Source organism: Lynx canadensis, chromosome D4, assembly GCF_007474595.2.
Source record: "Lynx canadensis isolate LIC74 chromosome D4, mLynCan4.pri.v2, whole genome shotgun sequence".
Lineage (NCBI taxonomy): Eukaryota > Metazoa > Chordata > Mammalia > Carnivora > Felidae > Lynx > Lynx canadensis.
Window position 1 is genome coordinate 87894995 of NC_044315.2, and position 27591 is coordinate 87922585.

At 57.6% G+C, this 27591-nt stretch overlaps 1 protein-coding gene and 1 long non-coding RNA gene across 3 annotated transcripts; one reads left to right on the top strand and one right to left on the bottom strand.

Moving 5' to 3' along the window:
* Positions 1-468: 468 nt before the first annotated feature.
* On the bottom strand, positions 469-22259 carry PTGES (prostaglandin E synthase). Of its 2 annotated transcripts, XM_030293041.1 has the most exons (4): positions 22255-22259; positions 10259-10852; positions 7123-7205; positions 469-1037 (listed from the first exon to the last, which is right to left on the bottom strand). In XM_030293041.1, exons 2-4 carry the CDS (start codon positions 10832-10834, stop codon positions 788-790), a joined length of 909 nt encoding a protein of 302 aa, XP_030148901.1. In that variant the 5' UTR covers positions 10835-10852; positions 22255-22259; the 3' UTR covers positions 469-787. The 2 variants fall into 2 exon arrangements, with proteins under 2 accessions (XP_030148901.1, XP_030148900.1); XM_030293040.1 differs by lacking the exon at positions 22255-22259 and having other exon boundaries at positions 10259-12549.
* LOC115499261 lies at positions 16924-18210 on the top strand. Its single transcript, XR_003964089.1, has 2 exons — positions 16924-17895; positions 17998-18210. It is a non-coding gene; the product is annotated as an uncharacterized LOC115499261 (long non-coding RNA).
* Positions 22260-27591: the final 5332 nt, after the last annotated feature.

Consider the following 27591-nt stretch of genomic DNA (forward strand, 5'->3'; position numbering starts at 1 on the left):
CGGTTGGTCATGCCGGGCCCATTCTCTTGCTTTATGGCCCTTAACGAGTGAGTGACTCCCCAGGGAAGAGAAGCGACCCTCACTGTGGGCCCTGCCTTTCGGCACCTGCATGTAGGAGAGAAGGATCCGGCAAAGGAACGGAGACTGAGCACGGGGAGTGTCAACAGGGCGCCGGGGAACGTAATCCCACGCCCCCCTCGCTAAACTCCCACCACAAAAGAAATTGCAATATCACACCCCACCCTGTGCCGGGTCCTGCTTCTGGAGGAAAGGGGTGGTGTGGAGCCGGGGCCCGGACACCGCCGGGACACGGGGGAGCTTGACAAAAACGCAGATGCCCAGGGTCCCCTCGAAACTAGCCGAATCGGAATCTCTGGGGTGGGTCTAAGAAGCTCGCGGCTAGTACAGCCCTGAATCCGGATGGTGGTTTCGTTGAGGAACCCGAACGGACTCTTCTCTCACTCGTAGGGACGGAGAAGGAACATGGCTTTTAATGCGCTGGTGCTCGAGTGGGAGGATTTTTCTGTCAGTCTTGAGAAACCATCTCCGCACGGTCCGGGCAGCCACTCCACCCAGAAGTCCGAGAGGCACGCCCGCCCACACGCGTGCACACACATGGGCAAACACGCACAGGCCCGCGGTGCCCAGGATCCCGCGCTCGGTGGGTTGCCAAGAAACCGGGTCCCTGGGCCGAGCACAATCCCCAAGGGCCGCCCGGCGCCCTCCGGGTACAGTCACGGGGGCTCGCGGCCAGCGGTCTGCTGGCTGAGCAGTTGTCGGCTGCTGGTCACAGGTGGCAGGCAGCTTCCCAGACGATCTGGAAGGCCATGGAGGCGCAGGGGAGCTGGGCCAGGGTGTAGGCCAGGGAGCGGGTGGGTGCCCGAAGCTTGCCCAGATAGGCCACGGTGTGCACCACGCGGCCCAGGAAGAAGACGAGAAAGTGCATCCGGGCGATGAAGGGGTCAGGCCCCAGGAAGGAGTAAACGAGGCCCAGGAACAGGAAGGGGTAGATGGTCTCCATGTCATTCCGGTGGGCTCTGGGAAGGCAAGGGTGTGCGGTCAGCCGGGCGTCAGCAGGGAGAAGCTCGTGGAAGCCGGGGCCCTCTGCCCCGAAGGGCCCCACGCCCCTGGGGACCATCTCGGGGTGCCCGGCTCGCGTCCGTTCGTGGCCGGGAGAAAGGGGTACCACGGAGGCAGAAGCGACAGCAACTCCAAGTCAGCTGCTGCCAGGACGCAAAACCCCACTTATGGGCCGGTGGCCGTGACAGGCAGCTAGCCGGGGTTTTCCTCCCGAGCCCTGGGGCTCCCCAGGACTTGGCCCCGGCCACGCTCCCCACCGTCTTCCCTCGTGTGGCCTTGGACGCCAGCCAGGAACAGTGGGACTCAGAGGGGGTTGAGAGCCGGGGTGGAGCCTAGGTCTGACTCCCACCCGCGCCCTTTACCCCCACCCCCCCGGGGCAGGGCTTTTCGCGGCGGGGGGGGGACACCCTCCTTCTGAACGCAGGTGCCTGGGCCCTCCCCAGGGGCATGGGCTAGAGCACACGTCTGAAACCCTTGCCTAACCGTCTTGTCCTGCCCCTAGATGTCGGCAAACCCTCCTGCCTCTTTCAGGGATAATAATAATAACAGAACGGCTGCCACTCACTGCCCCCCCCTCGGTAAAGCTCTTCATTTCATCTACGCTGTCCTGTGTCTTTGTGTTTGTTTGTTCAAAACGGTCAAGCGCGTGAGCACGTGGGGTGGCGCGGGGGGAGTGGAAGGGCTGAGTATAGCCCTGGCGTAAATAAATGACCAAGAAAGAAAACCCACCCGCGTCTGCTAAGAGCTGGGTCACATTTTCCATGACTCCTGCCAATGGACAGCTTCCTTGGGGAGAGGTGAGGAGGTCAAGTCTCATAAATTAGAGACCGAACCCGTGCCTGAGGTCATAGACGGTATGTTGGAAGAATAAACAGGAACCTAGTACCGGGGCTGGGACCTCCCCCGAGGACAAGGCCGCATGTGTGAGGCAGGGGGGACTCGGGGCGGGAAGCGAGGTGCGCCTTCCAGCTGGGACGCGTTCCCCCAACGCTGTGCGCCCGCGGGCCGGGCCCGGCCCAGCAGCTCCTGGGTGACGGAGGACGGCCTGTAACACAGCCCTCCTCTTCCCTCCCACTTGCAAGCAGAGCCTTAGGCAAGGGCCCGGTGTGTGGCCTGACCTAGGGAATGGGGCTGGGCAGGGCACGGGAGAGGCCCTAACTCAGCTGCCCCGTGCTGCAGGGGTCTCTGCCAAGTGACCGGCGTGGGTGGGTTCAGGGCAGGAGATGTTTGCACCGAAGCCTGAATGATCAGGGATCATCAGCAGGTCACCACCGGTGCAGGGGAAGGAAGAACTTTCCAGGGAGCAGGAGGGGCAAAGGCCCTGGGGTGGGATTGAGCATAGGGTGTTCGAGGCACAGAAAAGTGACCCTGGAGCGTGTCTGGAGTGGGGTGGCATGAGAGGGAGCGAGGCAGGTTGAAAGCAGGAAGGGGAGGGCTTGTGAAGGGGGGGCTTGGGGCCTGGAATTCAATCCGCGTGTGCAAAAGCTCCCGTTAACCCAGCGGGGCCTGGACCGTTCTTAGGTGAAACTCGGGACACAGCGGTTGGCGTCTCTGGCCCCATATCCCAAGGCCAACGTGAGCCCGCCTTCCCCTTTTCTCCCAAATCTCCACCGTGGGACCCAGCCTCGGGGAAAGCAGTTCTGCAGGAAGGCCCGGTCTCACCCAGTTGGGTGAGGCCCTGCCGCCTGCCTGTGCCTGAGAGCAAGTCGTAGGCCCTGGTCAGATCCTGGCCGTGGGAAAGAAGAGGGAAAACTAGGCTGGGCCCGCCCCCCCCCCCCCCCCCCCCCGCTCCCTGATCAAGCAAGTCCCTTACCTCACTTGTGAGGGGACAGCAGGCTTCCTCCAGACCCCTCTACCCTATGGAAATGGGGCTGTGCCCCCCGACATCCCCCATTAGAGGGACACCCTTGGGAAACGTGCTTTATTCTTCTTATTCTTTAATGTTTACTTATTTTAAGAGAGAGAGAGAAAGAGAGCAGGGGGAGGGGCAGAGAGAGAGAGGGAGCCACTGTCAGTGCAGAGCCCCATGTGGGGCGGCTCAGTCCCATAGACCGTGAGATCATGACCTGAGCTGAGATCACGATGAACCGACTGAGCCACCGGGCGCCCCTGGAAAGCTTACTTTACATGAAGTCAGTGATGGGGCGCCTGGATGGCTCAGTCAGTCATGTCCGACTTCGACTCAGGTCATGATCTCGCGGTTCGTGGGTTCGAGCCCCGCGTCGGGCTCTGTGCTGATGGCTCGGAGCCTGGAGCCTGCCTCGGATTCTGTCTCTCCCTCCCTCTCTTCTCCTCACTCCACTCGTGCGCTCTCTCTCTCTCTCTCTCAAAAATAAATAAACATTAAATGAAGTCAGCGTGTCCCAGAAATCGGTCTGCCTCTCACAGCTGACCCACCTGGATGGGCCTTTCTGTCACACGCTCATCTGAACGTTTCAGGAAAAGCACCCACTAGTATGGGAAACCCATTCATCCGGATACTGTCCTTTAAAGCAGGTATTCACATCGGACGAGTGAGTCACTTTTTAGAGAGCTGACATTGGCCAAACCCCAAAGAGCCGACAGAGGGGAGCAGGGTGGAGAGGAGGGTGGGATGGGCGAGGTTCGTGGCAGGTGGGGACCCATTCTTCGGGGCAGAACCGAGAGGCGGGGAGGTGCAGCCCCTGCAGAAAACCAAGCCGTGGTCCTGAGCCCACCTCCCAGCTCCAGCTCCGGACCCCAAGGTCGCCAGTGAGGGAGGAGAAGTGGCTGGGGGCTGAGAAAGCCCTGAGGCTCTGACCCTCAGCACCCCGCGCCCTCCACCCCACCCCCCACCCCCCACTGAGAGCTGGCCCAGCCCGTCCCTCCTCCCTCTCCCTCCTCCCTCCGGTAGGGGTCAAAGCGGGGGTTCCCCACGAAACCACGAGTGGTGCCGAGGACAGGGAGCTGTGGGGAAATCAAAGGTGAGGCAAGAAAACTCATTCCCCTCCCCGGGGGGCCCGGATGTGAACTGACAGACGTGGATGGAGTCACGTACCGGAGAGACGTGGTTGGGCAAAACGTGTCATTCCAATAACAGCCACTTTTTACCATAAAAGTCACCCAAAGCAAATCCCCGCCAGACCGGACTTGCTGGGCTTCCTGCCGCACCGGGCCGCCCCTCCCCACCCCCCAGACATTGCGACACCGGCTGCATGACGGCAGGTGATGGGCGGGGAGAAGGTCTGCGAGTAGCCCCAGGCAGCTGGCAGGGACGTCCGTCCTCATCCCTGGCCCTCCCCGCTGCCCACGCTGGCCATGCCAGGGCCCCTGCTGCTCAATGTCAAGGGCAGGCATAAAGCGGGGCAAAACCGCGTTCCTACAGAGCCCACGGTCCTGGGCTCAACCGCGTGGCCTCGGCAAGCCTGCTCTGCCTCCAGAGATAACAGCACCCTCCCCGGGGAGGCTGTTGGGGGGCCCGGTGGGTTGGCAGCTATCGACAAGGTGCTTAGGACCCCGCTGTCGCGGAGGGGCTGCGCCCCGATGCACCTGCCGTCTTCCTCCTCTCCCTCGCCACCATCGCCGGCCTGGTCCGGGGCACGACCCTGAACGCTAATCTCGCCCTCTCGGTTTTGCCAGCCTCTCCTGCCTCGGCCGGGTGAATGAACCCCGGTGTGGAGCCGCAGAGAGGAGGGCCGGGCATGAGCCCGCGGTTCGGCGTGCCTCTAACCTGCTCCCTGGCCTGGGTTCACCGTCCACAACATCGAAGGGACTTCTAGGACTGCGATTCGGGGACCAGTCTCCGGACAAACCGGTTCAGTCGGATTCAGGCTGCGTGTTCTGAGTAGTCAGAAACCTCGCCAAGCACGGGCCCCGTGCCCGTCTGCCTCCCTTGGGGCCACTCGGAGACTCCCTCCCTGAGGTTTCCCACACACGGACTCGGGATTTGGCCCAAAGACACCTGAGCAAGAGGCTGGGGTTGGTGTCATGAAACAAGGTGGCCAGGTTTCATCATTTCCCTGGAAATCCGGCTCCTGACCTCTCCCAGAGCCGGGCTCACGTTCGTTTTGGCTCTGGCGTGTGGCTAATCTGCAAAGCAGATTTATCCTCCAAGAACCTAGACCTAAGTGCTTTCCTGTCTGGGCAGGAGGGTGACCCTGACTGCACCATAAACTCTGGTCTAATATTTAACTAACTTCTGTTTCCAGGGCATGTCCCCCTCAGGTTCCAGCAAGTTCTCCAGCAGGGGATGACGGGACGTGTGATCCTCTGAGCCCTGCACCTTCACGGTTCCACGACGTTCTGTGAAGGCAGGAGGTGGAGGAGACCCCGGGGGACCAGGAACCCCCAGACCTGCCGTGGTAAGTCTCCAATAAGTACCAGTGCGTCGCACGTCCCCTCCACCGATAAACACTTGCCAAATGGGCATAAAACGTTATTTGGTAAGAGGTGCTCGGGGTTGAACTGGGGCGCCTGGGTGGCTCAGTCGGTGGAGCGTCCGACTTCGGCTCAGGTCACGATCTCACGGTCCGGAAGTTCGAGCCCCGCGTCGGGCTCTGTGCTGACGGCTCGGAGCCTGGAGCCTGCTTCGGATTCCGTGTCTCCCTCTCTCTCTGCCCCTCCCCCACTCACACTCTGTCTCTCTGTCTCTCAAAAACAAACATTTTTTAAAAAGCGCTGAATCGAACTCCAGCCGTTGGAGCATCGCCACTATCGATAGAGGGTCATTTTGATCGGAAGAAGAAATTGTACTGGGTACGTAGAAACATTTGGGCACCACACGGGTCTGTTATCTCTCCTTGGCTTGGTTACAGCCAGTAAAAAATAAACCAAAGTGCTCGTCGGCTCACGTAACCGCTCCCGTGCCACAAGAAAGCTTCGCTACGTAGGACGCGTGTACCCTGTGAAAAGCCAAGTAAACCCCCTCGGTGGCTGCGGTGAGCCAGCCCAGGCTGTCCACGGTCACGGCTGCCTCGACTGCTCAGGCCCATCTCCACCGCCCAGGAGAGTCAGGCCAACCAAGGGGGTGGGCGGGATAAGGGTCACCGGTATGGACTCGGGTATCGGTACGGCTTTTGTCCACTTGTTCACTACGTGTCCGGTGGATGGATGGATGGACGGATGGACGGATGGACCTCATAGGAAGAACTACATACCGTAGTTATATTAGGAACGCTAGAACAGCACAGGATTTCACTTCCTACCTTACACATCTCTGTCATTCTTAAAAACCACAAGTACGCACATTATTTTCAACGGGCAAGAAAACGAAGAGAAAAAAAGCGCTCTCCTCGAAGAAAAGAATCTCGTATTTACACTCCAGTGTCCCACCCATTTCTGCCCGTGGTGCACGGGAATGCCCTGGGAACTACGGGAGAGTTTGTCTCCTGTCTCCCCCTGTGCAGCTGCCCGTCCTTCCGCTTGTCCCTCAACTCCACTGGCAGTCGCTGTCCCCTGCAAGTGCTGCCTCCTCCCTCTCCAGCCCACCGGGGTCAGCCAGAGGAGAGCCAACGGCCAAAGCCACAACATTCAGATCAGGAACGTGAGATCAATCCACATCTAGTCTCCGATGGGATTTTACACAGCTATTTTTTTTTCCATTTTTCCCATGTTTTTATTATTTTTATTTTTGAGAGAGACAGAGTGTGAGCAGGGTGGGGGCAGGGAGACCCAGAGTCCGAAGCAGGCGCCAGGCTCCGAGCCGTCAGCACAGAGCCCGACACGGGGCTCGAACTCACGGTTAAACGTCGGACTTGTGCTCAGGTCCTGAGCTCAGGGTTCGTGAGTTCGAGCCCCGCGCGGGCTCTGTGCCGACGGCTCGGAGCCCGGAGCCTGCTTCCGATTCTGTGTCTCCCTCTCTCTCTGCCCCTCCCCGGCTCGCACTCTCAATCTCTCTCTCAAAAGTAAATAAAAACATTTTAAAAAAGAAAGAAAGACATGAAATCAATGAATAAGTTAGAACTATCTGAGGGGCTCCGGAAGGCAGGAGACCTCGGTCCTCTGGGCGCCCCCCCCCGGCCCTGGTGCTCAGAGCGGAGCCTGGGGGGGCAGACCGTGGCCAGGCTGGGGCCCAACAGTACTTGCCTGAGGCAGCGATCTACGTCCTGGTCACTCCGGCAGTACTGGAGGCCTCCGTGTCTCAGGGCATCCTCGGGGTTGGCAAAAGCCTGGAATACGTCAGCGAGAGTTACTGGCCTAGCCCCCTCCACGTGCCAAGTGCTGGCACTCGCCACGACCAAGGCTGCTATGGGCTGAACGTGTGCCCCGCGGATTCGTATGTTGAAAGCTGACCTCCGAGGTGATGGTGTTGGGGGGCGGGGGGGGTGGTCCTCTGGGGTGATTAGGTCAGGAGGGTAGAGCCCTTGGGAATGGGATTAGTGCCTTTAGAAACGAGACCCCAGAGCGCTCCCTCACCCTCCTACCACTGGAGGATACAGCCGGAAGACGGCCATCTGTGAACCAGGAAGTGGGCCCTCACCAGACGAGGAATCTCCAGGCACCTTGTTTCCAGAACAGTGAGAAAGAAGTCTGCTGTTTACAAGCCCCGCCCCCCCCAGTCCAGGCCCCGTGTGCCCCCGACACTGTTATAGCAGCCAGAACAGACGAGGGCAAAGGCCCTCATGTCCTGGTTTCTGGGAAGCTCACAGTCTGATGGGGAAATGGCCTACGAACCAGGGAAGACCAGGTGGTGAGTGTTAAACAAAGAGAAGACAAGGTTGGCCTTGAGAATGCTTCCAGGAGACCTGATCGAGCCTGAGGGTCAGAGGCGGCTTCTCTGAGGCAGGGGCATTCAAGCTAAGCTTTGAAGGAGGCAACAACATGAGCCCGATGAGGGCGGGCTGGAGAAAGAGCATTGAAGACATCCAGGAAAGCATGTGCAAAGGCCCTGGGGTCAGAAGACGATGGGGGTGTTTGAAGAACAGAAACCTAGCGTGGCTGGAGTATAGAGAGCGAGGGACAGAGGCCCAAGATGAAGTTGCTGGGGTCCCGAGGGCACTCTAAGACTTTGGACTTTGAACTAAGAGCAGTGAGAGGGTTTTTGACAGTTCCACAAAGACTAGCTGCCCATTTCTTCGCTTCCCTGAGCCTCAGCTCCCTCATCCGTGAACTCTGGATCAAGCGGAGCTCATTTCCCGCACGAAGAGTGAAGGGGAGAACTGGAGAGGCCTCCGCCCAATGCCGGGCACTGGGAGCACCGGCATGGGGAAGGTGCTCGACGAATAGTCTGCGGACAGCAGAAACTTCAGGTCACGTTTCCGTCACCGGAGGCCCACGTCCAGCGCTCACCAACCCCACAGCAAACACGAATCTCAGCAGCACGCTTTCTGGATTGCTCATCCAATGGCAAATACTGCCGCCTCTGACTCATGAGCCCTGGTGACCCCTGTCCCCAAGCTCTGGTGCGTCCCACCTGTCCCACGCCTGAGGCCCGTCAGGGTCAGGATCAGAGCCCCCACACCCAGAATTCCTCTCCACTGGCCCTGCGCTCGTGGAATCGCCAATCCCGATGGGCCGGCACAGAGTCCGTGGACCCATGACTCCCTTCAAAGGGTCCCAGGCCCGGGTCCGAGGGGTGGCTCGTTCCTAAAGACAGAACCGGAACACAAGCCCGCCGGGCCGGGAGCCGGTCGTAGGGCAGGCCGAGGAACCGCTGTCGTCCGAAGCTAGAATTGCTACCTTTAATTGGGACAAGGGGGCAGGCCGTTGGATGCACTCCTGGGACCGAGCTGTGGTTGCGGCCTTCGAGTGAATTCCAGTTGTTCGTACGTAATGAGAAGTCACGCGTGCTCTGCGCCAGGTGCCGAAGTCGCCCGGCCCGAGCGTGACTATCCCCTGCTTTACAGATGAGGAAACGGCTCCCAGACTCGCCCCAGGGGCAAAGTGTGGAAGAGTCAGAGCCCTTATCTGTCACCTGCCCGGGGATGTGGCTTCCAGGCTCCTTCCTGGCATGGGAGGGAAACTCACAGCCGGTAAGGAGCCTCTGGGGGACAGCCCCAGGGAAGGTTTCTTTCTGGCACTCTCCACCCACCAGAGAGAAAGGCACTCTCGGGTTTCCCTCCTTCTATCCCTGAATTCACATGAAGAGGGAGGCTCCGGACCCCTGCACTTTGCTGTTGAGAACTCTATCCCCGCCCCCGCCCCCTCCGGACAGGTTGTGGGGCCGGACGGCCCCGTTCAAACCCTGCTGCGTGGCCTCACAGGTGTCCTCTCCCGGAAGACAAGGTGAATGTGGCTCCCACCTAGTAAACGCTCAGCTCCAAGGAAGGACTTGATGGCTGAATGCACCTGTCCCTGCTGGGTTCCCCGTATCCCGCATCCAGGACCGGGGTGAGGCAGGGAGGAGGCAGGGGCCATCCGGGTGCCTGTGTCTGCGCCTCTGGGCGTTAAAGCCGTCCCGCCTTCACCCCTGCCCGCGCCTATGCCAGGGGCTGAGTCCGACTCCCCAGCAAGACCCCCGCTCCTGGGTGTCCACACCCAACGTGATGCCAGAGCTAACCTTGCCTTGCCTTTGAACTGGACAAAGGCGGACAAAGGGCCACGGTTTCTGGAAACGAGGCCTGTACTGAAAAACAGGACAGCCGGCCGGCTTGGCCCAAAACTTCTCTGACTCTGGTCGTGTCCAATGCGAGCCGAGCTGTTCTGAATGGGCCGTCCCGCCCACCCAGGCTCCGATCTTAGCCTCTTTGTTGTTTTGGCTCCGGGGACTTGGGATCGGTGGGGTGGCGGGGGGAAGGGCGGGGGGAATTCCTCCTTGAAAATTCCAGTGGAGCCCAGGCCGGCCAAGACCTGGCCTCTGGACGCTGCCGTGCGTTCGTAAGCCCCCTCGCCAATGAATTGGGAATTTCCACTTAAAATTCCTGGGGTTCCCGCGTCGTCGGTTCCCACTCCACCCAGACCTCCGATCTCCTGTGCTGGGAAGCTGCCAGGTCTGATGGAGGCATTCTTGCTGTCTCATTCCACCCTCCGGGACCTGCTTCTCTCTGAGACACCCAGCAGAGCTCAGCAGCACCCGTCGTGCCAGAACTTACCTGGTAACACGGCGGGATGAGTAAATGCTCTTACAACAGAGGACAAGAAGGTGCGGGTCCTGCCATCCCAAAGGTCTCCAGGGCCCTCACATTCTGGCCCTGGGAACACCTCGGCCAAGTTTCCCATCCCTGCAGTTTCCCAGCAGGGCTGGGGCCGGGGAGGGGGGGGGGGGTGCTCCAGGGGAGCATACCTTCTTCCGAAGCCTCACTTGGCCCGTGATGATGGCCACCACGTACATCTTGATGACCAGCAGTGTGCTGCAGAGCAGGAAGGCCGGCAGCGCCTGGCCTCTCACCAACGCCAGGACAGGGGCAGGCATCTCCACGGGCAGGCGGGAGCTCTGGGGCAGGCGGCCGCAGCAGGCGCGTGTGGCTGTGTCTCTATGAGCTGGAGGAGGCGGGGAGAGCCCGCCAGGAGGCCTGTCTGCACACAGCACACGCCCACTCTCAGCGGCCAGATGCTGGGGGAGGCGCAGGGCTGAGCTGTGTCCCCTGTTGGGCCTCCGGCCCCAGACACCCCTCCCCTGGCAAATCCTTAAACGCGTTCTAGTCTGTGTCCTCATCTGTAACATGGGGGCGTCCGGCAGGGCCTGCCTTCTGGGAGGGTGTGCGTGTGTGTGTGTGTGTGACAAAGACAGACGCCTGGCGGGACATCCACAGGTGGCCGAGAGCTCTGGTATCTGTCCCCGCGGGTCAGGACGGGTGTCGGGCAGGAGAACTGGGCCATCCGTCCCCACTCTCAGCCTGGACGCTTGAACCACAGTCATACCTACCTTGGTGTGACTCTGATTTTTTTTTTTTTTTAAGTTTAGTTATTGATTTTGAGAGAGCGAGCGAGCGCCGAGAAGGAGCAGGCTGGAGCAGAGCGAGAGGGAGAGAGAATCCCGATGTGAGCTGTCCGCTCGGGGCCCGACGCGAGCTCCATCCATCCCATGACCTGAGCTGGCACGGAGAGTCGGATGTCAGCAGAGGCAGGAATCTTTTGCCTTTAGTTTTGCCTTTAGTTTTGCGCTCGCTTTGCTCGGGGGTCCCCTGGGGAGGGGGGCAAGAGGGAAACCTCAGTGTCCTGTGCCTTCTCCGCCCTGGCGCCTGCCCCGAAGGGACCGCGGTGTCCGTCTGGGCTGTGCCCCCAAAGCAGCAGAGACCGAGAGAAAAGACCGGCCAGAGGGCAGAGACACTGGCTATGTGCTCCGGAGCCCGACTCAGCTGACGTTGAGTCCCAGAGCCAGCCCTTGGCGACTGCAGCCGTGTGGTCTCGGGCGAGCAGGTTCCTCCTCCGAATCCTTGTCTTCAATGAAAGGGAGTCGTGTCTAATTATTAAACACCGGGCACCTAGGAAGCCCTCATCTGTATGAGCTTCTGAGCCTCAGTTTCCTCCTCCTCCAAATGGGGGTAATGCTTGGCTTGCCAGGAGGGAGGCTCTTGGGAGCACCCGTGCTTGCTGCTGGAGCGGGGAGTGGGTAGGGAGTGGGGTCGATCGCTTGTCCATTTGCTATTGTCTTCCCTCTCGCCAAGTTCAGTTGCGGCTTTGGGCTCTGGTGTCTGCACCACCCCCGGAATCGTGGACCAGACACAGCCCAAGAGGGGACCCCGGGCGTCCGCCCATCCTTGGCGCGGGCGGCCGCGCGCTCGGCCCCGCTTGGGCTTCTGGAACGAGACAGAAACCTCACCAGCAGAGGCTAGAGAAACCAGCGTGGGCAAAGGGCGGATTGTTACCCACCGTCACCTGGAGCCGAAAATAAGAGGGACTTCGTGGGGAAGCCCTGCGGGCTGATGACTTCACGGTAGGAATCTTTTCCTCCACGTCTGCGAGAACGAACCAGCCGAGCCAGGGCCTGGCAGACGGGACGAGGTCTCCTCTGATTTCCTGCCAAGAATTTCCCTAAAGCCTCCCTCGGCCTGGGGAAGCTGCGGTTTTGTTCTTGGTGGTGGTGGTGGTGAGGGTGGTGACGCTTCTCTGGGAGCTCAGGTTCTTTGCCTGCAAAAGACGTGCCCCTGCCTCGCGGGAGGTGGGGGGGACTACAGCAGCGCCTGCCTGAAAATGAAGGCAAGACGCAACCCCCGGGGGGGGGGGCCCAGGAGGAGGCGTCCTGGGGGTCAGAAATGTGTTTACATCACCGCTGGGTGGTGGTTACACCGGTGAATCTAGATGTAAAAATTCCCTGAGATGTATCTTAAGTGGTGACTTTGCTGGGTTAAACACACACACACACACACACACACACACGCACACACGCACGCAAGAATTCTCTGGTCACGGTGAGCAAAGAGGGGCTGCTTTGTCCAAGCCCCCATGTGGCTTCTTCCAGTTGGCCCTCCTCGGCATTTCCTGAGGATCAGAGACCCAGCTCTTGGGCCGGTTCATTGTCTGTGACTTCAGAGGAGCTTAAGAGAGAGGAGGAAGCAGCCCCACCCCTGCCGCTGGTTCCTGACCTCGGTGAGAGGCGCCGGGACGTTCTCCAGCCAGGGGATGGAAGAGAAAGAACTGTGGCTCAAGCGACCGGAGTCAGATTTCTATTGCACCGTAGTCGTCCCGGAGGGCGTCGGCCGCGTCTCCCCACCCTTGAGAAGGGGTGCCGTGCGAACGCACGGATTAGCCGGCGCTTTCCGATGGCGCTGCGTGCCCTGCTGGGGCAGAAGCTTCCCGCTCCACTCCCCTCCCCCCTGCTCCAGGTGGGACCCCTGAACTCCTCGCAGAATGAACAAGACCATGAAGGGCTGTCGAACCACCGCTCTCTCCTAACTAACCCTGGGAAAGCACAGCTTTCCTTTCAGGGACCGTAGGGACTGTAATGCTGGTGGGGCAGCCAATCCCAGTACTCCCTTTCTTGGGAACGGGGTGGGCCACGTGACCCAGGGAAGCCAATCCCAATGGTCCCGGCAGCTGGCAGAGCCAGTCAGAGGCTTCCCTGGGAGTTTATATTGTGACCTCCCCCTCCGGAGACCCCCGTTGGCTTTAGGTCTGAGGCTTGGGGCCTCAGCGGCCTGAAGCTGCGTGGAACTATCCCCCCCGCCTTCCCCACGTGGAGGGGGCCTGTATTCTGGGGGCAACAAGGCCCCAACCTCTGACTCACCCGGGCCTGGGAGTCTTAAGAGTTTCCTTCTTCGCTTAAACAAAACATCAGTCAAATCACGTTTGTCTTTGGCTCCAAACTGCGGTGGCTCCCGTCTTGCTCAGAGTAAAAGCCAAAGTTTGGACAGTGGCCCACGGCCCCGTCCCATCTGGTCTCCATCCGGTTCTCTCTGGATTCCTCCCCCACTCGCTCGGTCAGCCTAGCCACTCCGTCCTTGCTCCCGGCCTTCACTCTGGCGGGGGCCTCTGCCTGGAAGTCTCTTCCCCTGGACATGGGCTGTGTTGACACTTCACCTTCAAGTCTTTGCTCAGGTGTCGCCTCCTCCACCCCCGCTCCCCACCCCGCTCCCACCACCGCATTAATCCACTGCACAGCCCGCCCCACCCCCACCCGAGCCACTTCTGATGCCATTTTGCTGCCTGTGCTTTCTCTGTTCTTTCCACGGCCCATTTCATTCAATGACACGCCATACAATTTATTTCTTGTCCTTACTGTCTAACACCCGGATTCCTGGGGGGAAGGGGGGGGGGTCTCAGTCCTGTTTGCTGATGAGCCACAAGCACCGGTCCCGTGCCTGACATATAGACCCAACTGTAATTCAGTGAATTGATTTAAGCTCACTTGATTGGGATTTCTTTCTTTATAAATAAAGGAGTCTAGACCCGGATAACTGAAGAGCTCCAGAGTTTGGTTCAGGGTCCTGACTCCTGCCCGCCTACTTCCTGGAATGCCCTGGGGGAGCCTGGCTGCCTCTCCTGACAGGCACAGAGCCAGGGAAGAAGCCTAGGTCAGCAGCTGACGTTTACTCATAAGGATAAATGGGGACGATCCGGCTGCTTCCTGGGCTCTCAAGGCCAGCCTGGCCCCTAAGCCCATTCCTGAGATAGTCAAGATGGCCTTGAAGGATGATGCCATTCTGCTTAAGGACGACAGTCAGATAGGGCGGCGGCCAGAGGATCAATCACTGGGCAATGCTCTCAGACCCAACCTTGGCCGAATCACAGATGCCGTCGTATTTAACCCTCCTGAGGGAGATAGGACTATTAGACCCATTTTAGAGATGTGGGGCCTGAGGCCCAGATTGGCGGTTATACTCACCCCGGGTCTCACAGCTGGGCTTGGATCCAGGGGGATGTTCTTGCCACCGACGCTTTGCTGTTCTAGCTGCGAGGCTGGGGGCTGTGGCCCAGGGGAACCGGTCAGCACCTTAAGAGGCAGCGATCTGTAATGCGTAAGGGAAGGTTCCTCTCCTGTCCGGAGGCCTCCGCAAGTCAGGAACCTCCCGGGGGGCTCTTCCCCTCTTGGGAGTGAGGATGAAAGCAAGGTTGCTCAGCTGTAAAGCCCGGCGGCTTCACCCACACAGTGGAGTGTTGTTCAGCCTTAAGACGGACGAACTTACTACAACCTGCTACAAGGTGGATGAACCCGGAAGGCATCGTGCCAAGAGCCAGAAACACGAAAGACTGCATATCATATGATTCTGTTTATAAGAAATGTCCAGAATGGGCAAATCCCTAGAGACAGATAGCGGACCGGTGGCTGCCAGGGTGTAGACGGAGGCCGAATAGGAACGACCATTTAACGCGCACCGGGCTTTCTTCCGGAAGGGTGGGAAAGTTCTAGAGACGATGATGATGGCTGCACTACAGTGTGAACCTACTTAGTGCCACTGACCTGTACATTTCAAGATGGTTACCTTTTTGTTTTTTTTAGTATTTTTTTTTTTTTTTTTGAGAGAAAGACAGGGCTCCAGCAGGGGAGAGGTGGAGAAAGGAGGAGAGAGAATCCCAAGCAGGGTCCAGGCTCAGCGCGGAACCCGACGGCGGGGCTCCATCCCACGGCCCTGGGATCATGACCGGAGCCGAAATCAAGAGTCAACCGACCCCGCCAGACAGGCGTCCCCCACACTGATTCACTGTACGTTGGAAAGAAAAAGGGGAAAAGAAAACCTGGGCTGCTGGCTTCTTCGCGGCTGTACACACGGCACCCGGTGTGGCGTCTGCACAGAGCTGGGCTTCGCAGGTATTTGTCGGGAGACGGGCCACCTGAACGTGTGCCTGACACACTGCGCGTTCCCGGGCCGTCCCGTTCTCCTGTCGCCGCAGAGAGGAGCACACGTGGGGCCCTTCACGCTCCGACCAAGCGCCGCCCTTGATGGCGCCCATCTGTTGGCCCCTGACCGCGGGCCTCAGATCCGGTTACTGATGCGCGGAGCTGCGGTCAGGCAGGAGCATTTCCTGGATGCTTTGTGGGGGGAGGACGGCACACAGCTGACAGGAGAGGCGGATGGGGGAGGAGGGAGGGGAGGAAATGTTCGTCTCAGCACGAATCCCTGCCAAGACCTTTGCAGAGAAGGGGCAGTCCTCCGGGCAGAGGCTCCGGGATCAGGCCGCAGCCAAGACCCTCCCGTGACCAGGCTGGGGACGCGTCCAGCCAGCGCCCACGCACGCGCACCGCCCCCGGATGCTGTCTCCCCAGGGGCATTTCCCGTGTCCGGCTCTGGGACGCATCAGGAAGCCTCTTCCTAGGAGGCCCTGGAAGGGAGTTTTGCATTCCTGGGATCCCGGTTCAGCCAGCGATGGCTCAGGGGACAGCGGGCCGGGGCTTTCAAACACAGCGATGATGGGAACCCTCCGGCTTTCCGGTGGCCCCCCGGACCCCGAACTTCCTCAGTTTCACAACAAGTGCCACCGGGTTTCCCCCGGGGGCCTTTGTCACAAGGACAACACTATTTTATGACTGCAGGTTTTAATTTTTTTTACTTACGATGATTTTTTTTTTTAATTTTTTTTTCAACGTTGTTTATTTATTTTTGGGACAGAGAGAAACAGAGCATGAGCGGGGGAGGGGCAGAGAGAGAGGGAGACACAGAATCGGAAACAGGCTCCAGGCTCCGAGCCATCAGCCCAGAGCCCAACGCAGGGCTCGAACTCACGGTCCATGAGATCGTGACCTGAGCTGAAGTCGGACGCTCAACCGACTGAGCCACCCAGGCGCCCCAACATTTTAACGTCTTTATTTTAAATTTTTTTTTTCAACGTTTATTTATTTTTGGGACAGAGAGAGACAGAGCATGAACGGGGGAGGGGCAGAGAGAGAGGGAGACACAGAATCGGAAGCAGGCTCCAGGCTCCGAGCCATCAGCCCAGAGCCCGACGCGGGGCTCGAACTCATGGACCGCGAGATCGTGACCTGGCTGAAGTCGGACGCTTAACCGACTGCGCCACCCAGGCGCCCCAGATGATTGTTTATTTTTTACACAGGCGGGGGAGGGGGCAGAGAGAGAGAGAGAGAGAGGGGGAGACACAGAATCCGGAAGCAGGCTCCAGGCTCCAAGCCATCAGCACAGAGCCCGGCACGGGGCTCAAACCCCTGACCGTGAGATCCTGACCTGAGCCGAAGTCACCTGACGCTTCACCGCCTGAGCCACCCAGGCGCCCCCTATAACCGTGGGCTTTTAAACGAATCGTCCAAATATGACAGAAGCTGACATCGTTAAGGGGGCAGAGCGCGTGCTCCCTCCTTCAGCTCTGACGCGAGGTCATGTCTGCAACCTCCTGATGGCCCCTCTCAACTGGAACCCTGCCAGTCTGGGGGGACTCACTACTTTCCACTAATAATAATAATAATAATAAAACAGCAACCGGAACAACAGCGGCTGTCGTCAAGGAGGTGGGCACCATTTCCGTGATTCACGCACCCACCTGCCTTGTCTTATCTTTCGCGCTGTCACCCTGGATGATGGAGCCTGATCTCGGTGGAAAAAAGGGCTCAGGGCTATGAGTGACTTTGCCCTAAGATCACGGATCTGGGCAGAGGTGAAGCTATCGGCAGCCAGAGCCTGCTTTTTTCACCAGCAACCCCCCCCACCCCACCCCCGCAGGCAGAGCCGAGGTTTGAAGGTAAGCCAGCTGTTCCATTCTTGCACAACTCTCGTTCAGATCTCCTTCCTTGTGCCGAGCCGAACTGCCCCTTCGGGGCCGCAGGGCACACGCATGCTCCCTTCTCCTCGCCACAGGCCTTGGGGATTGGAGGACACCACCAGGTCAGCCCTAAGTCTCCTCTTGCAGGGAAAACAAACACAGCCCCAGTCGGCTCATCCTCGGACACCGTGTTTTCCCAGCCGCCGCGACCCAGTTTGTAAAGGTCCCTCGGAGACCAGAGGGGGGACCGCCACCCCTCGCTGGAGACCCCTCACCGCTGCAAGCACAGGACGAGTTGTGACTCCAAGGAGGTCTGGCCACAGAATCAGTGGGGCCCCGCGCAAAATGAAAACGCAAAGTCCCTTTTCAAACGTTATCGGGAGTTTCAGGCTGCTGACAGTGGGCTGGTGAGTCGGCCCCACGGGACCCCGTGTGGCTGCATGAACTGGCCCTGATTCTGTGCTCAGGGTCATTCAACATGAGCTGAGTAAGGAAGTGAGGTCCGAATCAAAGCCAGAGAAAGGATAACACGAGAGCTCGATAGAACATTTCATCACCTCTGCCCAATGTAAACGATGCCAACGTTCTATTATCAATAACAACATGAACAACATTTTATCATAAATAACGACACGAACAACAATGACACTTGCAGAGGGGCGCCCGGCTGGCTCAGCCGGTAGAGCGTGCGGCTCTTGATCTTGGGGCCATGAGTTCGAGCCCCACGCTGGGCGGAGAGATTACTTCAAAAGAAAAGAAAAAAGACAACATTGTACGGTGTTCACGATGTGCCTGGGGGAATGTTAACCTGATCTTCGACATCCTGTTGAGGTAGGTACTACGACTATTCCCACTCTACAGATGAGAAAACTCAGACACAGAGCAGTCGAGTAACTCACTCAGTTACGTAACTAACAAGTGGTCTCGTCACAGCATTTTGGAGGAAGCACTCACAACGACATCACCTCCAGTTTCCAGAGAAGGTTCCTGAAGCGCCTGGGAGGGAGCAACCATAGCAAAGAGATCGCGACTGGAGGGCTCAAACCCAGGATCACACGGCCACAGAGCCCACGCCCTTTGTAGTTCAACCTCTACCCTTTGGTAGCCCACATAACAGGTCTGTAGTGTATTAAATAGTGTCCTCCGAAAAAAAAAAAATATGAGTCCTAACCTACAGTATTTGTGAATGTGATCGTAGGAGAGATGTATAGACACAGAGCTCAGTCTGAGTCCAATGACCCGTGTCCCTGTAAGGGAAAGCAGAGGGAGATTCAGACACACGGAGGAAAAGGCCAGGTGAAGCGGGAGGCAGAGATTGGAGCGATGTGGCCACAAGCCGGGGGAGGCCGAGGCTTGCCGGAAGCCACCAGAAGACAGCCACGAGATGCGTTTCCCCCTCGGAGCCTCCAGAAGGAACCAACCCAGTCAACGCCTTGACTTCAGATCTCCAGGACTAGGAGAGGATCATTTTCTGTTGCTTTAAGCCAAACAGTCTGTGGTCATTAGGTATTGCAGCTCTACATCACTCATACAGTGCCTTCTTGTGTTTTTATTTGATTGATTTTATGTTTATTTCTGAGAGAGAGAGAGCGAGCGTGTGCGCGGGGGAGAGAGAGGGGCAGAGGGAAAGAGAGAATCTCAAGCAGGCTTCCAACGCAGGGCTCGATCCTACGGCCCTGGGATCGTCACCTGAGCTGAAATCAAGATCGGACGCTCAACCGACTGAGCCACCCGGGCGCCCCGCCTTCTTGTGTTTTCAGAGGTGCTCGTGTGTCTACAGAACAAGCATACGTAGTTCTGGTTGGATCTCCAGAGAGCGCTGTCCGGCAGAAACCTAACCCACACGCCGAGTGCAAGCCACACGTGGAACCTGACATTTGTGAGTCACCGTGTCGGGGCGCCTGGGTGGCTCAGTCTGTTAAGCGTCCGACTTCGGCTCGGGTCGTGATCGCCCGGTCCGTGAGTTCGAGCCCCGCATTGCGTGAGCTCAAGTCCCACTTCGGGCGAGCTCGAGCCCCAACTCTGGGCTCTGCACTCTGCACTCTCTCTCCCTCTGACCCTCGCTCACGTGTGCTCTCTCTCTCTCTCTCTCTACAATAAAAAAAATTTTTTTTTCTTGTAGCCATGTTAAAAAAAAATGTATCAGGTGGAATTAATTTCTATAATCGTATGAGTTCCCTGTGGCCACTGTAACAAATTACCCGGAACTTGGTGACTTAGAAGAATAGGAATTTAGTCTTTCACGATTCTGGAGGCCAGAAGTCTGACACCAAGGCGTTGGCAGGGTTTTGCTCCCTGCCACAGCGTCCAGGAGGATCTGTCCCTTGCTTCTTCTGGCCCCTGGTGATGCTGGGATTCCTTGGCTTGTGGCCACCCCTCTCCAGCCTGCTGTCTCCTCTTCTCCACGTGTCTGTGTAAATCTCCCTCCGTCTCTCACTGATCAAGATACGTGTGATCGCATTCGGGGTTTACCTGGGTAATCCCAGGGTAATCTCCCCATCTCGAGATCTTTAACTGTGTCACAATTGCAAAGAAGGACCCCTTTTCCCAAAAGGCAACACGGGTTCCAGGAATAGGAACTGATATCTTTGGAATATTATGCGGCATAGTATAATAATGTATTTGATTTAACCTGATATATCCGGGTGCCTGGGCGGCTCAGTCAATTAAGCACCTGACTCTTGATTTCAGCTCAGGTCATCATCCACAGTTGGTGAGACTGAGTCCCGAGTCAGGCTCTCTGCCCTGACAGTGTGGGGCCTACTTGGGATTCTCTCTCTCTGCCCTTCCCTGCTCGTGTGCTCTTTCTCTCTCTCTCTCTCTCTCTCTCTCAAAATAAATAAACAAACTTCAAAAAAGAATATTTTAACTTAATGCATCAAAAACACTATCACTTTCGGGGTGCCTGGGTGGCTCATTCGGTTAAGCAGCCAGCTCCGGCTCAGGTCACGATCTCACAGCTCATGGGTTTGAGCCCCGCGTCGGGCTCTGTGCTGACACTTCTCTCTCTGCCCCTCCCCTGCTCACGCTCTGTCTCTCTCTCTCTCAAAACTAAATAAACATCCTAAAAAGGTAATAATATTTAATAATTACAGTAATGATTTAAAAATATTATTACCTTTTAGGATGTTTATTTAGTTTTGAGAGAGAGAGAGACAGAGCATGAGCAGGGGAGGGGCAGAGAGCAAGGGAGACACAGAATCCGAAGCAGGCTCCGGGCTCTGAGCCGTCAGCACAGAGCCCGACGCGGGGCTCGAACCCACAAGCTGTGAGATCATGACCTGAGCTGAAGTTGGACGCTTAACTGACTGAGCCACCCGGGCACTCCCCAAAATATGATCACTTTAACGTGTAGTTAGTATTTTTAAATTATTAGTGAGGTGTTTTACTTGTTCTCATATGAGGTCTTTAAAAACCAGTGTGAACTTCACAGTCATGAGTGAAGCTCACAGTCATGAGTCAGCTTGGACTCACCACGTTTCAGGAGATCAAAGGCCACATCTGGCCGCTCTACATAAAGAGATGGGCTACTGTCACTGACCTCTCACTGTGCCGCAGAGTGGTCTAGGACCTTCGGGTTCTTTGATTGCTTCAAGACACGCGGCACAAAGGTCACAGGTTCGCTGAGAATCTCAGATGAGCTGTAGGCCTTTCTGTTCCGGTCTCAAGATCTGTGAATCAAAATGTCAACGCTGTCCTTGAGGTATGTGCCCAAATCGTGGGCCGATTTCAAGCAAGCTGGACTTGAAGGTCAAGTCCGCAGAGCCCGATTTATTGCTGAAAAAGCAGTCAGGCTCCTCCTCCCACCTGTGATAACGATGCCAACCTTGGGGTTGAGTTTTTGCAGCTTGAAAACCGCTGATTTTCTGCGGCCACCTCATATGTTAAATCTGCCTCTCTCCCTTTTGGAGAAGGGGGCACTGAGGCCTGGACTGACCAAGTAGCCTGCCCACCGTGGCTCAGCGGTTGAGGAGCAGGAGGGAAACCCAAGCCCCGAACCACCGCCTCCTATCCGAGCGCCGTACTTCCCCTCTCTGGGCCTCGCTTTCTCCATCTCTGAAACGGGTGTGATAATACACCTTCCATGGAGGATTACGGAGATAACCCAGGTGACACGTGACATTCTGCCTGGTGTTGATCGCAAACGGTCACCGCGGCTGGTGTGTTAACCGCTGAGCTTCAACCGGGCCTGAGTCATCCCCGAGGCAGCGCCCGGGGGGGCTGGACAGATACGGAGTGTGAAGGTCCGGCCCTACCCCCCGCCCCATGAATCATCAGTCCAGGGCCGGTAGAGACGGGCAAGGAACTAATTACATCACAAGATAAGAACCCGTAGCGGTGGGTGCGTGTATCAGGGGAGAAGTACGGGGGGAGGGGGGGGTGGGGTGAAAGGGGTGCTTCTGCTGGGTCCTCCGGGAACCTGATTAGCTGGCTGGAAGCCAGAGGGTGTAGCGCACAAGGCCTAGAACGGGAGCCCTGCCCGAGCCCCTGTAAGGGGTCCCCCCTCTTTCCGCACACAAACACCGGACGCAGCTCCTCCCGGGCAGCCGACCCAGGCAACTCCGGGCTCTGATTGGACAGTGGGGAGCGCCTGAGCACAGGGCGGCCAATGGGAGGCTGGCCAACAGCCAATGAGCGCAGAGCGCGCTGAGCAGGTGCCTCGCAGGTGTGAACGGAAAATAGCCAGCGGGGGACGGAAAGGTGGACCTGGGCGGCGGAGGAGGCTGAGCTCAGCGGCCCCGGGGTGGGGTGGGGTGGCTGTGAGTGGCCTGGGGAGAACCTCCGCGAATCCGAATCCGCTCCTGGTCGGCCCCGGGGGTCCTCACCTGCGTCCCCGCGCCCCTTGTACCGCCAACGTCCTCACCAGGAGCCCCTCTATCCCGGAACCCTCAAAGCAGCCCCGGCCTCGAGACAACGAAAGGAACCAGTTACCATTAACCGGGGGCTGGTCAGCGCAGGTCTGTCACCTGTTGTGCAGGGCGCTGGGGTCCCCACCGGAAGCCGAGGCCCCCAGCCAAGGCCGCTTTGGACCTCGCCTGTTTTCGGGGTCCTGTAGGGTAAGACGACGTTTTCTGCGCAAGCCTCTCATTGCTTCCCTGTCCAGCTCCCCACCCCGCCCCACCCCACCCCCGCCACCATGAAGGCCTCCCTGCTGTCACCTTGTCCCGAGAGCCAAGTCGTCCCCCTCACGGAGGAGCACAGCATTGACCCAGACAAGCCCCTTGGCAGCCGGGCAGCCACCCTCCTCACCGCGTGTTCCCTGCCAGCCGGTTCTCTGGGCACAGTTCTGACTGCATGGACACATCAAAGGCCACTAGGGCGGGGGAGGGAGTCACTGTGGAGCACGTCAGAGGCAGCAGCGGAGGATAAGACACCATCTCGTACTCTGGGGAAGGGGCCAGGGCCCTGGGGTCAAGCAGGCACAAACCTGTCTGAGACAAACACAGACAAACATTTTCCCGTCCTGGGCAGGGCAGCTGCGAGAAAGAGCTTCAGCTGGCGTGGGGAACATAGCGGGGCAGTAAAACTTGGCGATCAAATAGCAATTCTTACCTAAGGAAATTCACGGAAACAGCTAACGTCACCTGCCAGACGCTGTGCCCGGCGCTTTATACGTATTAGCTCAGTGTCTTCCCGCCACAAGCCCAGGAAGTGGGTCTATGATTATCCCCATTTTAAAGATGAGGACATTGAGGTTCAGAGAGGAGTGAATCCGTTTCTGTGCTAACCCACGGCGCCAGGTCCGTATGCATGACCCGGGTGTGTGAAGAACACCCTTCAGGGAGCCCAGGGGAGGACGGCTTGGCTGGGAAGGGGCTGCTGCCCACAGCAGGGTGTGGAGAGCCTTCAGGCTGATGTCCCGTGGGCCAGGCTGGGTGCTCTGATCTCCCCCGGGACCGCCACCTTTCAGTCTGGACTGTCTATCGCAGAACCGCAGGCAGGTAGCACATAATCGAGTGCTCAGCCCCGAGCACTGGGCTGGGGGCGGGGGGGGGGGGGGCCCAGAATTGTTCTGAACTTGGAGTCTGGAAAGGCCCAGATATGTCCCTTGCTGTCCCCACTACCCCCAGCACAGGCTGCAGCCAGGAACCCAGGTGATCCGGTTTGATTCTCCTGTCCCATCCTGGGGGCAGCAGTTTGTGGCCTCTGAGTTACACATTATCTTGGAGGGAAAAAAAAATGCTTCTTCCTCCTGGCTGGATGCCAGGTCTACACCCAGCTTTCAGTCATCCCCCCAGCTCTGCATAGACTGAGCCACACACCTAAGCTGTGCAAACGGGGGGAGGGGAGGGGACTCATGACCAGAATACCAGGGTCTGTTGTCGTGGGAACCAGGGACACGTGAGGCCCCCGCACAGCCATTGCTGAAGGTTAGAGGATTAAAGTGGGGGACTGGAGTGCCCCTCAGAGGCGCTCTTCTGGCCCGTTCATCCACTGACCCCCGAAGCCTGAGTGTGCCAGACACATTGCTGGTGTCGGAGACGCGGGGCTCACGTCAGAGGCGCCCTGGCCTTGGGAGTGGTTTGGAGCTGTCTCCGGGGCCAACTCTCCACCCCGTGACCTCTTGCCAACCCAGACCTGGAGTTCTGCTGAGACAACCTCAGCCCTCCCTCCTGTCTCTTACCCTGTCCCCAGGCGCGCCTCTGCCTGAGCTCATCGGTGATGACTTCAGAAATGTCACACCCAAGGCCTTGGCCAGCTTGAGATCTGAGGGGCTTCGGGCTCTTGCTGTCCCCTCCCTGTCTCTCTAGCATGACTCAGGCAGGGACAGGACCCAGGCTGTGGTAAGGCTCTCCATTTTTATGCAATCGCTTTCTTCACTCAAACCACAGGCCCTGCCGGGTCACACACACCCCCCCCCTCCCCCCTGCTTCGCCCGCCTTCCCCTGCCTCTCAGCCTTCTGACGCCAGGGTTCAGATGCCAAGCAGATAGAGACCCTCGTCTCTGCTGAGGTCAAGGCCAGTCTTCTCTTCCGTCACGTCCCCAGCTGCTCAGGGTTGGGGAGCGGTTCCCAAGGATAGGGGACCGGTGGGGGGCCGGTGCTGTTGCCCAGATGAGAGGTGACGGGGCCTGAGGAAAGCCAGAACACAGAACTGGTGAGCCTCCGGGACAAAGCTGGCTCTCAGGAGGAAGCAGGAAGACGGAATGCTGGTAGTGGTCCGAATGGTGGTTACCTCTGTGCAGAGGAGGGGTGTGGACTGGGACAGGACACGAGGGGACTTCTTGGGTGCTGAGAAATGTCTGTCTCCCTCTGGGCGGGTTTCATTAAAAAAAGGAAATAAAATCCCAATGCCCAGATCTGACTCAAATAGCTCAGTAGGCAGGGATGCCACTTACTGTGATGGGAAACCCGGAGGAAACGCGAACTTGAAAGAAAACATCGAGCATTCCACTTTGTGTTGAACCGACTGCTGGACATCTAAATCGTTCCCAGTGCATTCCCCAGGATGGACAATGCCAGGAGGCCACTTGTGCACGTTCAGATGAATTCCTACAAGTAGTGTTTCTGGATCAGAGCGTGTCCTTAAGACTCTGGATCCCCACTGCCAACGAGGTTTCCCCAGCGTGCGTTCCTAACAGCATTCGTTCATCTGGCCATCCGTTCCTTCCCCGGGGGCCAGCTCTGTGCCAGGCCCTGTCCGGCGTCCTAGAGATGTGACGGCAAACAAGACGGGGAGATTGCTGTCACCCGCTCCCTGGAACTCCCAGTGTGGGATGGAGATCAGGGTAGGAAGAGGGACCCTCTTGTTCAGAGGGATCCATTCAACCCTGAAGGGGTGCGCACACTGAAAATGCTTGCCCACAACGTGGGCCTGAAACCAGTGATCGGCTGTTCGTAGCGGCTTTTCTTCTATAGACAGGGAAAGATATCTTGGCGAGCCACAGCTGGAGAAGCTGGGAGCGGGGGGGAGGTGGGGAGAGATGGCCAGAGCACTGCAGGAAAGAGCCTAGAACATGCAAAGGCCCTGCAAAAGATCATCTGATGGCTGTGGGCGAAGGGCTGGCCGGGATGGGGGTGGGGCTGAATAAGTTAGATGCTATCTTGTCCATCGAGTTTGTATTTAGTTCCTCCAGACTCACCACTAACGGCAGCTCATGCACAGAAGAAGTACGGTTTTTAGTCAACCAGATGGATGTGATCTGTGACAATCTATGACAGAGGTTCACGATCAAGGCATGGAGAGGGGGCCGAGACACATGGTCACGGTTTTGAAAAAGTCCCAGAACAATGGCCAGCGTATCAATCCCTTTTTCCGCACAATCAGAAGCACAGGAACGGCACAACATTTGTATCAGCGGAGAAAAAGTTCTGAAAGAGGAGCAGCTAGCCAACAACGGTTCCTCTCTGCAGAGAAGGACCAGAAGGGTGACCTTCTCTCCTTAATTGGACACTCCTGTATGGTGGGAGCTTGTCATCACAGATTGATAGTTCGCGCCATCCAGCCTCGTGTTTCAACTTCCAGTTTAGAGGAGGTAGGGGGCGGGAGCCACGAGGTGGGTCACACCAGGAGGCAGTAAGAGAAAAAGCTAGGGGGTGGGGCTTTCCCTGGAACCTTTGGCCCCTTCCCGCCAGCCGGTCACTGGCACAAAAAGGGGCACACTAGCTTAGAACCCCAAGGACGTACAATCAGAATAATGCATGGCCCAGCTTGAATGCCAGTATGCACAAACCAGCTACGAAAAACACTGTGGGGGGCGCCTGGGTGGCTCAGCCGGTGAAGCGTCCGACTTCGGCTCAGGTCATGATCTCTCGGTGCGTGAGTTCAAGCCCCGCGTCGGGCTCTGTGCTGACAGCTAGGAGCCCGGAGCCTGCTTCGGATTCTGTGTCTCCCCCTCTCTCTCTGCCCCTCCCCAACTCACGCTCTCTCTCTCTCTCTGTCTCAAAAAAGAAATAAATGTTACAAAAATTTTTTTTTCAAAAGGGAAACACTGTGGGATTACTGGGAAATCATAAACAAACATTTAATGTTTTTTTTTTATTTTTGAGAGAGAGAGAGCATGAACAGGGGAGGGGCAGAGAGAGAGGGAGACACAGAATCCGAAGCAGGCTCTGGGCTCTGAGCTGTCAGCGCAGAGCCCAGCACAGAGCCCCAGATGCGGGGCTTGAACTCACAAACGTGAGATGATGACCTGAGCCGAAGCCAGACGCTTAATCAACTGAGCCACCCAGGGGCCCTTGGGAAACTTTAATAAAATCTCATTTTAGGTAAGATGAGAACTGTCTGAAATGAAAACATGGAAATCACTGACAGATTAAAGCAGGTCGTGAAATAGTATATTTTGTTCGGTTCCCAAAATGAAATCACATCAGAATCATTAAATCGGCCCCTCCTAAGAACAATCGACCTTCTATAAAGCCACAGCGTCTCCTCATCCGGTGATCTGGTCGTCTGAGGTCTCAGTCTAGAAAACAAAGCCCTAGCCTAGGAAAGCACCTGCCTAGTAAAAGATCTAGAAGCATCTGGTATTGGAACAGCCGTGATGTCTGGGTGGCGGGCATATATTTGCTAATTTTTGCTTCTTTGTATTTTCTAATTTTCTTCACGCACATGTCCTATTTCTGTGATTAAAAAGTATTTTAGTTTATTTTTATTTTTTAGTTTATTTTTTATTTGTGAGAGGGAGAGAGAAAGCATGAGCAGGGCAGGATCCGAGAGAGAGAGAGAGAGAGAGAGAGAGAGGGAATCCTAGGCACCGTCAGCAAGGAACCAGAAGCCGGGCTGAACTCAGGAACCGTAAGATCATGACCTGAGCGGAAGCCGAGAGTGGTTAGCTTCACCAATTGGGCCACCCAGGCGCCCCTGAAAAATTATTTTAAAATATACACACGGGGCGCCTGGGTGGCGCAGTCGGTTAAGCGTCCGACTTCAGCCAGGTCACGATCTCGCGGTCCGTGAGTTCGAGCCCCGCGTCAGGCTCTGGGCTGATGGCTCAGAGCCTGGAGCCTGTTTCCGATTCTGTGTCTCCCTCTCTCTCTGCCCCTCCCCCGTTCATGCTCTGTCTCTCTCTGTCCCAAAAATAAATAAACGTTGAAAAAAAATTTAAAAAAAATCATAAAATATACACACACATTATGGGTGCTTTTTATTTTATTTTTTTAAGTTGTCAAGTCAAGGGAAGTGATGAGTGGCGGCCCAAGGTTCCCCGCCTCCGCTGTTAGACCCTTTTTCCGTTGTTGTTCGGGGTCTTTCAAAACCTAGGTGAGGTCTGAGGGGGGGAGGGGAGCTGCCCCCCACCCCCCCGTTCCCCAGGGAACTGCAAGGGCGCCAGGGCCCGAGCCCTGCGCCCCGGCACCTAGCGCCCTGGGGCCCTGCGTCTTGACTTCTCCCCAACCGTGCCGTCCAGCTGTGCGTGGCCTTTGCGCTCAGCTCTGGTGTCCCACTTCCGTTCCCCCTGTGACCCCCCCAGACTCAGACCCTGGCCTGATCCCACGGGTCACAAAAGCGTTGGGGTCCAACACCCATGAGCCGGGCCCTTCCCACCGCAGCGGAGGGAGAAGTCAGAGCGCGGTGCAGAACCCAGCG